The 14,366-nt window shown below is 37.8% G+C and overlaps 1 protein-coding gene across 1 annotated transcript in view; it reads left to right on the top strand.

Moving 5' to 3' along the window:
- Positions 1-14,366, top strand: part of THSD7A (thrombospondin type 1 domain containing 7A) — a 473,410-nt gene that overhangs the window by 250,035 nt on the left and 209,009 nt on the right. Inside the window, exon 3 of the mRNA XM_068973061.1 lies at positions 11,727-11,975. Coding sequence (XP_068829162.1) covers positions 11,727-11,975 — 249 coding nt within the window. The remainder of the gene's footprint in view (positions 1-11,726; positions 11,976-14,366) is intronic.

The raw sequence follows: 14,366 nt of genomic DNA, 5'->3' as shown, positions 1-14,366 counted from the left end.
CTAAAATTCCATGGATAGAGGAGCCTGGCAGGCTACAGTCCATAGGATAGCAAAGAGTCAGACACGACTGAAGCAACATAGCATGGATCTTAAAATAAAAGAGAGATAGAGCTTCATCTTACAGAATAGTTTTAAGGATTTCATGAGATAGAGATATTTTTGGTAAAACAATATAGTATGTGGCTCACAGTAGGGATTCAATGAAGATCAATCTCCCGTTCACAATCATACCTCCCTCAGTTTGACCAGTGTCTAGCACACAGAAAGCACTCAGTCTGTGTATACTATAAATATCAGTGATGTAATCATCATCATAGTCTCTCTGTTTCTAATCTTTTACCCTATTATTCCAACCTCCACTCTGCCACTGGAATTTACATGAAATGCAAATATCATGTCCTTTATGCTCCAAAACTTTGAATGGTTCTCTCATCCACAGAAGATGCTTTTCTGGATCTACTTAACTGCCCTTAATCTGACCTAGGCTTCAATTCCACTCTTTTTTCACTGCTCAACAAAGCCTCCTTACAATGAGGCCAAGGAAAAAAAGCTGTATTTTCCCCACACACCAACAAACAAAAGATGGTTTTTCATGTTTCCATCAATTACCTTCACTTGTTCTGAAATAATAATGTACTACTTCATATATCCTTCTGTGCCTCCCCAAGCAGAATTGTATGATTCCAGTTTAATTACTATAATCTCATCTTTGTACTCCTGAAGTCCAGTATGTAGAGTTACTTGATTTCACATTTACTGAAATAATGGTATTAGAAAATTAAAGGAAAAATAAAGTATAAATAGATAAATAGCTATGTTACATGTCTCATATGTTACAAACTATATAATCATATATTACTTAATACTATTCTCATGTTTATGCTGCCGATTTCTATTTAGGACTTGCATTAAAAGTTGTTAACGTGGATCAGGAAAATTCATGTGGTTTGACTTTTCCCTAATTACTAAGTCCTCCTTAAAACAAGTAGCACATTTTCAAAGTGCTAGGATGGTACAAGGAGAAGGCTATGGCACCCCACTCCAGTACTCTTGCCTGGAAAATCCCATGGGTGGAGGAACCTGGTAGACTGCAGTCCATGGGGTCGCTAAGAATCGGACACGACTGAGCGACTTCACTTTCACTTTTCACTTTCATGCATTGGAGAAGGAAATGGCAACCCACTCCAGTGTTCTTGCCTTGAGAATTCCAGGAATGGTGGAGCCTGATGGCCTGCCATCTATGGGGTCGCACAGAGTCGGACACAACTGAAGCAACTTAGCAGCAGCAGGATGGTACAAGGAGAAGGCTATGGCACCCTACTCCAGTACTCTTGCCTGGAAAATCCCATGGACGGAGAAGACTGGTGGGCTGCAGTCCATGGGGTCGCTAGGAGTTGGATACGACTGAGCGACTTCACTTTCACTTTTCACTTTCATGCATTGGAGAAGGAAATGGCAACCCACTCCATTGTTCTTGCCTGGAGAATCCCAGGGACGGCGGAGCCTGGTGGGCTCCCGTCTATGGGGTCACACAGAGTTGGACATGACGGAAGTGACTTAGCAGCAGCAGGATGGTACAAATCCTGGGACTGTGAAAGAGTGAAACTAGTGGATTCACAATGTGCCAGTAACCCTGGCATTGGTCTCAGCTACAGCAGTTTGCTCTAACAGAGATTTACAATCAGTTTAAACTGTGAGAAGAAGGGCAGAGTGACTAAGAAAATAGACTCTGATTTTAGAAAATCCAAGTTCAAATTTCGGTTCCCTTCTTACAAATTCCCATATGATCTTGAACACATTGCCCAACCTTTCAGAAACTCTTTCTCTATAAAACAGAAATAATAATGGTACCCACACAAAAGGATTATTGGTTGTTCAGTCGCTCAGTTCTATCTGACTCTTTGGACACCATCAACTACAGAACGCCAGGCTTCCCTGTCCTTCTACATTCCCTGTCCTTGCTCAGCCTCATGTCCATCGAGTCAGTGATGCCATCCAACCATCTCATCCTCTGTCATCTCTTTCTCCTCCCACCTTCAGTCTTTCCCAGCATCAGGGTCTTTTCCAGTGTCAGCTCTTCTCATCAGGTGGCCAGAGTATTAGAGCTTCAGCCTCAGCCTCAGTCCCTCCAGTCAATATTCAGGACTGATTTCCTTTAGGATTTCCAAGGGACTTTCAAGAGTCTTGTCCAAAATCATAGTTCAAAAGCATCAGTTCTTCAGCACTCAGCCTTCTGTATGGTCCAACCCACACATCTATACATGACTACCGGAAAAACCATAGCTTTGACTGTATAGACATTTGTCAGCAAAATAATGTCTCTACTTTTTAATATGCTGTCTAGGTTGGTCATAGCTTTTCTTCCAAGGAGGAAGTGGCTTTGAATTTCATGGCTGCAGTCACCATCTGCAGTGATTTTGGAGCCCCCAAAAATAAAGTCTGTCACTGTTTCCATTGTTTCCCCATCTATTTGCCATGAAGTGATGGGACCAGATGCCATGATCTTAGTTTATTGAATGTTTAGTTTTAAGCCAGCTTTTTTACTCTCCCTTTCACTCACCTTTGTGAAGAGGCTCTTTAGTTCTTCTCTTTCTGCCATAAGGGTGGTGTCATCTGCATATCTGTGGTTATTTATATTTCTCCCGGCAGTCTCGATTCCAGCTTGTGAGTGATCCAGTCCAGCATTTTTCATGCATGAGGTAATATGAATTAAGTTTTAATCTTATACTGTCAAGACTTTCAGATACACAAGACTCACAAGACTGCCATCTCGTATTAGTCTGCTTAGAAAGATATAGAGCTTGTCATCATTGTAGCCATAGTCATTCCTCATCTAATGGGAATTCTTCTAGAAATTCATGCAACATGTTTCAGGGGGAAGAAGGATAATTCTACATCCAGCAGGTCAAAGAGCAGCCTTGCCTTAAAAGTATCAACCCTACAGGCGCTGGTATCTCTGGAAGTGATCTATTTGTAATAGCCTATAGAGTCTCCGTAAAAATAAATCCTACTCCAAGAGTTTAGGGAGGCACAAAGCTGTAGCTTCCTACCAGGTAGTTTTAGTTTCTCCACAGCAAATTGAATTTATTAACTTGGTCATTCTATCATAAATAATATTATCTAGTAACATAGCTGATATTTCAACTTTCATCAGGTTACCAGGTAACTGTAAAAGGAGGTATTTAACTGATGGTCAAATTCTCCACAAAAGATTAAAAGGGATTGTTAATTCTCTGCCTATACATAGAATACAAAGTTTGTAAGTATTACATGTGTGTTTGTGTGTGTTCAGTTGCTCATTCATGTCCAATTCTTTGCAACCCTATGGACTGTCACCTGCCAGGCTCTTCTGTCCGTGAAATTTTCCAAGTAAGAATACCGGAGCAGATTGCCATTTCCTTCTCCAGGGATCTTCCCAACCCAGGGATCAAACTCACATCTCTTGCATCTCCGGCATTGGCTGGCAGATTCTTTACCATGAGCACCACCTGGGAAGCCCCATATATGCATATATGTATATGATAACAATCTGATGAAGTGTTGTAAACGTAAGAGGAAGTTAAACATGGAGGGTTTTATATTAAATGAATTGTAAAGATCGTCATTTGGTCATTATTTTGCCTGAGTCTCATGAAGTAACTTGTATTGTTCATCACAGAGAAAGTTTTGCTCTTAAGTTAGTGTTGTTACCTAATGCATCATTAATAGTCAATACATGGCATATGAGTAAAAATGGGATTCTGGTCCTCTCTGTTGTTATAAGGAGCAACAGAGCTGACTCATAGGACCATTTTACTGACACTCTCAGATGATTCTTCTGCCAAGACTTCCCAGCTCAGACAAATTGACTTTGACATTTTAAGCTCTAATTGTTTCCTAGGAATGCAATTTTCATACACATGCCAGTAGATTTAAAAAGATTGAATGTGAGTTGTTATATTAAAATGGACCTGCCTCTCGTTATGGTTGATTATCATAGTTAAATATAGCACCTGAATGATGAGACAGAATTATCAGTGAACTCTCCCATTGGAACAGATGCTCTATTGTGGCAGCAGGCCTCCTCTGTCTTGTAAACACGAGCTGCTAGTTATTGATAATGTGCAAGAGTTCAACTAAGAATCAGCACAAGGCAATATAATTCCAGGAAAATCCTTCACAGTGCATAAACCCGAGGTTGATGACATTCTCTAACATCATCTTCATCTTTGTATGTAGACATTAGGATTAAGAATTCAACATCTCTTCTGGAAGGAGGGTGGGGGGGAGTCTTCTCTGACACCACAGTTTGCAAGTGTCAGTTCTTCAGTGCTCAGCCTTCTTTATGGTCAAACTCTCACATTGATTCCAACTGCAGGAAGGAGAGCCTTCATCAATCTTTGGGAAACTTAGGACTTCATTTATAGTAGGCACATCTCTCAAGGCAGGCCTCTCACCAAAATTCCTCAGTTTAGTGTCTGGTCGCAGTTTGCTAAAATAATAAAGGCGCATCTTCAACAGCTCATGCATTGCCTTGGTGTGGACCCAGAGTGCAAGCACAGGAGAAGAGGAAACATTGATTTCACACTTCTGATAGAGATCAAGCCCTGAGCCTTTGGAGTGGGAACACTGACTCCAAGACCTTAGAGTACCAGAGAACTAATCCTAGAGGGTACCAAATAGTGATAATTCACCCAAAGGAAACCACTGTAACACAAGACCCAGTGTCACCCAACCACCAATAGTACCCTGTGCAAGATGCCTCATCTAAACAACAAATAAAACAAAAATTCAAACCCAATCATCAGACAGGATTACCACCTCACTCAGTGTTGCCCATCAGAGGAAAAGCAAACAAACAAAAGCTCAACACAAATCTCACCCTATAAGAAACTTACACAAACCACTGGACCAACCTTAGGGGCAGAAATTAAAAGGAAGAAAGAATTCAACCTTGAAGTCTTGGAAAAGCAGACCTCAAACACAGTAAGTTTAAAAAGAAATAATGAAAAAGCAGAGAAATACTACACAAATGAAGGAACAAATTAGAAACACAGTGGCCCAAATAAATGAAGAGGAAATAGGAAAACTACCTGAAAAAGAATTCAGAATAATGATAGTAAAGATGATCAAAAACCTTGAAAACAGAAAGGGGAAAATGCAAGAATCAATTAACAAAGACCTGGAAGAATTAAAGAATAAACATGAAGACAAACAACACAATTACTGAAATTTAAAATACTCTAGAAGGAATCAGTGGCAGAATATTTGAAGCAAAAGAATGAATCAGTGATCTGGAAGATAAAATGGTGGAAATAACTTCTGAAGAGCAGAATAAAGTAAAAAGAATGAAAAGAAATGAGGATTGTCCTCTGGGATAATATCAAATGCATCAACATTCGAATAATAGGGGTCCTAGAAGAAGAAGAGAAAAAGAAAAGATATGAGAAAATTTTTGAAGAGATTATAGTTGAAAATTTCCCCAACATGGAAAAGGAAATAGTCAATCAAGTCCAAGAGGCACAAAGAATCCCATACAGGATAAATCCAAGGAGAAACATGCCAAGACACATACTAATCAAACTAAAAAAGACTAAACACAAGGAAAGAATATTAAAAGCAGCAAGGGAGAAACAACAAGTAAAATACAAGGGAAACCCCATAAGCTTAACAGCTGATCTTTCAGCAGAAACTCTGCAGGCCAGATGGAAATGGCAGGATATATTTAAATTACTGAAAGGGAAAAATCTACAACCAAGATTACTGTACCCGGCAAAGATCTCATCCAAACTTGATGGAGAAATCAAAAGCTTTTCAGACAAGCGGAAGCTAAGACAACTCAGTAGCACCAAACAAGCTTTACAACAAATGTTAAATAGACTTACATAGTCAAGAAATACAAGAGAAGAAAAAGGATCTACAAAATCAACCCCAAACAATTAAGAAAATGGAATGGGAACATATATATCAACAATTACTTTAAATGTAAATGGATTAAATGCTTCAACCAAAAGATGCAGACTGGCTGAATGGATACAAAAACATGACCCATGTATATGCTATCTACAGGAAACCCACTTTAGACCTCAAGACACATATAGACTGAAAGTGAGAGGATGGAAAAATATATTCCATGCAAATAGGAAGCAAAATAAAGCTGGGAGTAGCAATCTTCATATCAGACAAAATAGACCTTAAAATAAAGAAGTTTACAAGAGATAAGGTGTAAAATTAGGCTATTTGAAGCTTTTCTTGTTTCTTGAGGTAAGATTCTATTGCTATATTTACATAATAAATAAGATGCATATTTACATAATAATCAAGGGCTCAATCCAAGAGGAAGACATAACAATTGTAAATAATATGCACTCAATATAGGAGCACCTCAGTACATAAGACAAACACTAACAGACATAAAAGGAGAAACTGACAGGAACACAATAATTGTAGGAGACTGTAACACCCCACTCACACCAATGGACAGATCATCAAAACAGAAAACTAATAAGGAAACACAAGTCTTAAATGATACATTAGATGAGATGGATGTTATTGATATCTTCAGGACATCCCACCCAAATGCAGAAGACTACATCTTCTCACGAGCACATGGAACATTCTCCAGGATAGACTACATCTTGGGTCACAAATCAAACCTCAGTGAATTTAAGAAAATAGAAATCATATCGTGCATCTTCTCTGACCACAATGCTATGAGATTAGATATCAATTACAAGAAAAAAACTGTAAGAAACACAGACACATGGAGATTAAACAACACATTTCTAAATAACCAACAGGTTACAAAAGAAATAAAAGTGGAAATCAAAAAATTTCTAGAAACAAATGATAATGAAAACATGACAACTCAAAGCCTATGGAATGCAGCAAAAGCAGTTCTAAGAGGGAAGTTTATTTATAGCACTAGAATCCTACCTCAAGAAACAAGAAAAGCTTCAAATAGACAGCCTAACTTTATACCTAAAACAACTGGAAAAAGAAAAACAAAAAAAAATCCCATAATTAGTAGAAGGAAAGAAATCCTAAAGATCTGAGCAGAAATAAATGAAAAAGAAATGAAAGAAACAATACTAAAGATTAATAAAACTAAAAGCTTGTTCTTTGAGATGATAAGCAAAATTGACTAATATTTAGCCAGGCTCATCAGGAAAAAAGGAGAAAAGAATCAAATCAACAAAATTAGAAATGAATAAGGAGAGGTTACAACAGACAATGCAGAAATACAAAGGATTATAAGAGACTGTTCTGAACAACTATATGGCAATAAAATGGATAACCTGGAAGAAATGGGCAGATTCTTAGAAAAGTTCAATCTTCCAAGAATGAACAAGGAAGAAATAGAAATTATGAATTACCTAATCACAGGCACTGAAATGGAAGCTGTGATCAAAAATCTCCCAAAAAAGAAAAGCCCAGGACCAGATGGCTTCACAGGAGAATTCTGTCAAACATTTAGAGATGAGCTAATGCCTATCCTTCTAAAACGCTTTCAAAAATTGCAGAGGAAGGAACACTTCCAAACTCATTCTACAAGGCCACCATCACCCTGATACCAAAGCCAGACAAAAACAACACAAGAAAGAAAACTACAGGCCAATGTCACTGATGAACATAGATGCAAAAATCCTCAACAAAATTTTAACAAACAGAATTCAACAACACATCAAAAAGCTCATACACCATGATCAAGTTTGGTTTATTCCAGGAATGCAAGGATTCTTCAATGTATGCAAACCAATGTGATAGACCATATCAACAAATTGAAAGATAAAGTCCATATGATAATATCAGTAGATGCAGAAAAAGCCTTTGACAAAATTCAGCACCCATTTATGAATAAAACTCTTCAAAAAATGGGCATAGAACGAACCTACCTCAACCTAGTAAAGGCCATAAATGATAAGCCTACAGGAAACATTATTCTCAGTGGTGAAAAACTGAAAGCATTCCCGCTAAGATCAGGAACAAGACAAGGATGTCCACTTTCACCACTCTTATTCAACATAGTTCTGGAAGTCCTAGCTACAACAATCAGAGAAGAAAAAGAAATAAAAGGAATCCAGATCAGGAAAGAAGAAGTAATGCTCTCACTGTTTGCAGATGACATGAAACCATACAGAGAAAACCTTAAAGATAGTATCAGAAAATTACTAGAGCTAATCAGTGAATTTAGCAAAATTGTAGGATATAAAATCAATACACAGAAATCACTTGCATTTCTATATACTAACAGAAGAATCAGAAAGAGAAATTAAGGAATCAATCCCATTCACCATTGCAACAAAAAAAATTAAATCTCTAGGAATAAACTTACTTATTGAGACAAAAGAACTGTACACAGAAAATTATGAGACACTAATGAAAGAAATCAAAGGTAACATAAACAGATGCAGAGATATTCCATGTTCCTGGGTAGGAAGAATCAGTATTGTGAAAATGACTATACTACCAAACACAATCTACAGATTCAACGCAATCCCTATCAAATTACCAATGGCATTTTTCACAAAACTAAAACAAAAAATTTCACAATCATATGGAAACACAAAAGACCCCAAATAGCCAAAGCAGTCTTAAGAAAGAAGACTGGAGCTGAAGGAATCAACCTTCCTGACTTCAGATTATACTACAAAGCTACAGTCATCAAGACAGTATGGTACTGGCACAAAACAGAAATATAGACCAATGGAACAAGATAGAAAGCCCAGAAATAAACCCATGCACCTATGGGTACCTTATTTTTGACAAAGGAGTCAAGAATATATAATGGGGCAAAGACAAGTTCTTCAATAAATGATGCTGGGAAAACTGGACAGCTACATGTAAAAGAATGAAATTAGAACACTTCCTAACACCATACACAAAAATAAACTCAAAATGGATTAAAGACCTAAACGTAAGACCAGAAACTATAAAACTCTTAGAGGAAAACATAGGCAGAACACTCAATGACATAAATCAAAGCAAGATCCTCTATGACCCATCTCCTAGAGTAATGGAAATAAAAACAAAAGTAAACAAGTGGGACCTGATTAAACTTAAAAGCTTTTGCACAGCAAAGAAAACTATAAGCAAGGTAACAAGACCACCCTCAGAATGGGAGAAAATAATAGCAAATGAAACAACTGACAAAGGATTAATTTCCAAAATATACAAGCAGCTCATACAACTCAATACCAGGAAAATAAACAATCTGCTCAAAAAGTGGGAAAAAGACCTAAATAGACATTTCTCCAAAGAAGACATACAGATAACAAATACATGAAAAGATGCTCAACATTGCTCATTGTTAGAGAAATGCAAATCAAAACTACAATGAGATATCACCTCACACCGGTCAGAATGGCCATTATCAAACAGTCTACAAACAATAAATGCTGGAGAGGGTATGGAGAAAAGGGAACACTCTTGCACTGTTGGTGGGAATGTAAATTGATACAGCCACTGTGGAAGATGGTATGGAGATTCCTTGAAAAAAGTAGGACTAAAACCAACATCAGTTCAGTTCAGTTCAGTTCAGTCACTCAGTCGTGTCCAACTCTTTGTGACCCCATGGCAGCACGCCAGGCCTCCCTGTCCATCACCAACTCCTGGAGTACACTCAGACTCAGTCCATCAAGTTGGTGATGCCATCCAGCCATCTCATCCTCTGTGGTCCCCTTCTTCTCCTGCCCCCAATCCCTCCCAGCATCAAAGTCTTTTCCAATGAGTCAACTCTTTGCAAGAGGTGGCCAAAGTACTAGAGTTTCAGTTTTAGCATCATTCCTTCCAAAGAAATCCCAGGGCTGATCTCCTTCAGAATGGACTGGTTGGATCTCCTTGCAGTCCAAGGGACTCTCAAGAGTCTTCTCCAACACCACAGTTCAAAAGCATCAATTCTTCAGCGCTCAGCCTTCTTCACAGTCCAACTCTCACATCCATACATGACTACTGGAAAAACCAAAACCACCATATGACCCAGCAATCCCACTCCTAGGCATATACCCTGAGGAGACCAGGGTTGAAAAAGACACATGTATCCCATTGTTCATTGTAGCACTATTTACAATAGCTAGAACATGGAAGGAACCTAGATGTCCATCAATAGATGGATGGATAAAGAAGTTGTGGTACATATACACAGTGGAATATTACTCAGCCATAAAAAGGAACACTTGAGTCAGTTCTGATAAGGTGGATGAACCTAGAACATATTATACAGAGTGAAGTGAGTCAGAAAGAGAAAAAGAAAAACATCATATTCTAATGCATATATATGGAATCTATAAAAATGGTTCTGAAGAATTTATTTGCAGGGCAGCAATGAGAAACAGACATAAAGAATGGACTTATGGACATGGGGAGAGGGGAGGAGAGGGTGAGAGGTATGGAAAGAGTAACATGGAAACTTACCTTACCATATGTAAAATAGCCAACGAGAATTTTCTGTATGGCTCAGGAAACTCAAACAGGGGCTCTGTATCAACCTAGCGGGATGGGATGGAGAGGGAGATGGGAGGGAGGTTCAAAAGGGAGGAGATATATGTATACCTGTGACTGATTCATGTTGAGGTTTGGCAGAAAACAACAAAATTCTGGAAAGCAATTATCCTTCAGTAAAAAATTAATTAAAAAAAGAATTCAACATCCTTCTAATTCAAGGAGGAAACATTAGATAAGAATTTGAACATAAATACTTTACTGGTGACTAAATATTCTAGATCTATTTAGAGGGTATCTCTACAGCAGTATAGCCTAATAAATTTATATTTCTAATGTTTGTTGTTCAGTCACTCACTTGAGTCTGAACTCTTTGTGACCCCATGAACTGCAGAACACAAGGCTTCTCTGTCCTTCACTGTCTCCCAGAGTTTGCTCAAACTCATGTCCATTGAATCAATGATGCTATCCAACCGTCTCATCCTCTGTCACCCTTCTAATGCTTAAAGAAAGTGAAAGTGAAGTCGCTCAGTTGTGTCTGACTCTTTGCGACCCCATGGACTGCAGCCTACCAGGCTCCTCCGTCCATGGGATTTTCCAGGCAGGGGTACTGGAGTGGGCTGCCATTTCCTATTCCAGGGGATTTTCCCAACCCAGGGATCAAACCCAGGTCTCCTGCATTGCAGACAGACACTTTACTGTCTGAGCCACCAGGGAAGCCTCTAATGCTTAAGAAGTGTTTAATTAATATACTCATATATGTAGACCTTGCATTAAAGTATGAACTGGAAAAAGTTGATATATTTGAATAAGCCTACATTACAATTGTAATTGACAGCTAAAATTTCAAATGATATTAAAAATAATTATAAGCATAAATTAAATTACTTTTTTCTATTCAAAATAATATTTTAGTAGTTATCCAGGCATGTTTATTTAAATCACTAAACAGAGTGAAAATTGTCTTATGTTAACAGTTCATTTTCTATGTTAAAACAAATCTGGAGTGAGTAAAATGAACAATATGGTAAACTTAGTTTCAGCTAATTTTGCTTCATCCTTTTATTTTCTATTTCCTGTGAATGGTTTAACAACTATTACAAACTAAGAGGAAATGCGAATGTTAGCTTGGAGTCTAACAGCTTTTACATGTCATAAATGTTGGTACATTTTCAATGAAATTGGAATTGTACTTCCAAGTAGAAAGAAAAATGTCCAAGCTGATTTTGCTCTGGAATGTTCATGCCTGCCTACAAGTTCATGCCTGCCTACAAGTCTGTGATGAGAATATTAATTCTCTTTTGCAGCTTCTGCCAGCAAGAGAAGCTGCCAATGACCTTCCAGGCCTGCGTGATGACCAAGGAGTGCCAGGTGTCCGAGTGGTCAGAGTGGAGCCCCTGCTCAAAAACATGCCATGACACGGCATCCCCTAAAGGCACCCGCGTGAGAACTCGGCTCATCAGGCAGTTTCCTATTGGCAGTGAGAAGAAGTGTCCAGAACTTGAGGAAAAAGAGCCCTGTGTGTCTCAAGGAGATGGAGTTGCCCCCTGTGCCACGTGAGTTAATAAGGACAGCGGTCTCTGCTGCCCCGTCTGCCCAAACTGCATATCCCTTTAGCTGTTTGATTTCAACTGGATGGTGTGTTGAGAAATACTGATTTTTACAAATTCTAAGTAGAAATGTATCTCTTTACAAACACTATCCTATAAAAACAAAAAATACCAGTTTTACTAAATAAAAGTGTCAGTAACAAGCTATGTTTCCCAATCTCCACAAAAGCTGGATTTTTAGCAGTAGTTCTTCGCACATTTTCTATAATGAGTATTGACAAGCTTTTTCTGAAGTGGAGAAGATAGTAAATATGTTAGTCTTTATGAGCCACATGTGTCTCCGTCACGATGATTCAACTCTGCTGTTGAAGCTGTAAGCAATATGTAAAGAAATGAGTGTGGATATGTTTCCATAAAATTTATTTATAGAAACGGTACAGGTTGAATTTAGCCATAGTTTGTCAACTAGTCTATAAGGTAAAATAATCTTTCAAAATATAGGTTCCTTTTGCCTATTGAGCAAGCCCTACTAAAATTCAGTACTGTGTATAACAAATCCTATTAGAGTAGAATACTACATCAAAATAATAAGACTTTAAGCTCTCTCAGGACCAAGATTGCTTATTAACCTTGGTGTGGAGATTGTTTCTCCTTTAATCACTCATATATGTCATAGGACCAGGCACATGGTAAGCGCCCAATAAATGTTCATTGAATTCAGATGAAATAAGACTGTTTTGAAATATTTGGGACTGTAACTATATTCTTTTTATCCTTAAAAATCATTTCTTAGACATTTCTGTGAATTAACTTGGTGATAAATATGTTTCAGGTTGGTCTGAATGTAGAGAGTATTTACAAAAAAACTTACAGAATCTTAGTTTATCAGTAGATACCCACAAGCTTCATTGAAAGGTTCCCTGGAATATTTGAACCATTTAGAGAACAGGCTTACAGCTTGCACTTGATGAACCAGTGAAAAGGAAAATTACCACTACCATTGCTGCTGCTGCTCCTCCTCCCATTTCTGAGAGTAATAATAATAATAACAAAGCATAGTAATGATTCGTACAAGATCTTCAGTTATGCAGCCCTATGGAATCCTCCCTTCTCCCCTAACATAAGCAGTAACTGAACACTCTGAAGAGTTTCCTTCCTAACTTCTCTGCCTGCCCCACTGACTTGTGTGTTCCCCTTGACGTAACAGTTTCAGGGAAGTTGCCAGGTTCTCTAGTCAGAGTGTTTCATCTCCTGCGAGATTCTTCCATTTTTTAATCTCAAGCTAGGATATCTTTATCCTCTCAGTTATTCAAACATCATTAACTATTAATTAAAATAAATCCCTGTTCTAAATCTCTGTCTTCTAACCCTTTGTGGATGGTAGCATTTTTTTTTTTAAGAAAGTGTCATCAATTTACATTACTAAAAAATGTATTTCTCTCACAGGACTCCTTAGGATGACCTATGTTGGTATGCTGCTCTATAAAAAAAAAATAAAATTTTTGTTTTAACTCCCCTAATGAATGGCTTGTTTAGTTTTCTTTTCCTTCACGCCTCCCTGTCTCTCCTCTCAAGGCATCAGTTATCAATGATTTTATAATTGACCTGAATGCTGCACTTCCTTTATAAATATATGTCAAGAGCATTGATCCTTGATGCCCCAGACCTGTACCTCTGTTAAGCCATGAATCCCCACTTACAAAAATTGAAAAATGGGCATGAAGTTCACCTTTACCACCATGAAGCCTTACCACTGACAAAGCAAAGCATCTGGATCAGACATCCAAGAGCCCATTTAACCTTTTTGTCTAACTGAGATGAGCATTAGCACATCCATTTGTACCTGTGTTGGCTGTTAATCTGATTACTAAGGAAGCATCTTGGTAAAAGTGACATAAAGTACTCCAAGAGCCATTTTCTTTGTGCTTTTAGAATATCCATTTTCCTTGAGGTGGAGAAATGCCATCACTGTCTATCTGCAGTGACATCAAGACCCTGGCTATCTCCTTAAAGCATGTGTTGGGCTGATAATCCCCTGACATTTTTTTCACATGATAATCTTGATTGGAGCTTTAATTTAGAAGCATAGATCATCTTTCCTGTGTTCCACTGATTAGAAATGTCAGCTCTTTTCATCATTCATCAGTACTCATCAGGGATGCTCAAATGTTACAGGAGAAAAAAAAGAACACTCATTCTCAGAGATAAAGAGAAAACTCTGAATTATGTTATATTTTTGTTACTAACACACAATTACAATTTTGACCTGTACGAAGAAGGAATTTTCATACATTTTATTAAAGACAAAACAAATGTTTGAGTTCATCATCATTTAGAATGTTCTCCATTCTCAGATTCAATCTTTGTTTGTTTATAAACATGAAAAAAGGGCAAGCC

This window comes from Capricornis sumatraensis, chromosome 5 (genome assembly GCF_032405125.1).
Source record: "Capricornis sumatraensis isolate serow.1 chromosome 5, serow.2, whole genome shotgun sequence".
Lineage (NCBI taxonomy): Eukaryota > Metazoa > Chordata > Mammalia > Artiodactyla > Bovidae > Capricornis > Capricornis sumatraensis.
The sequence above is the reverse complement of the archived record's forward strand: the minus strand, read 5'-3'. Positions and strand labels throughout refer to the sequence as shown.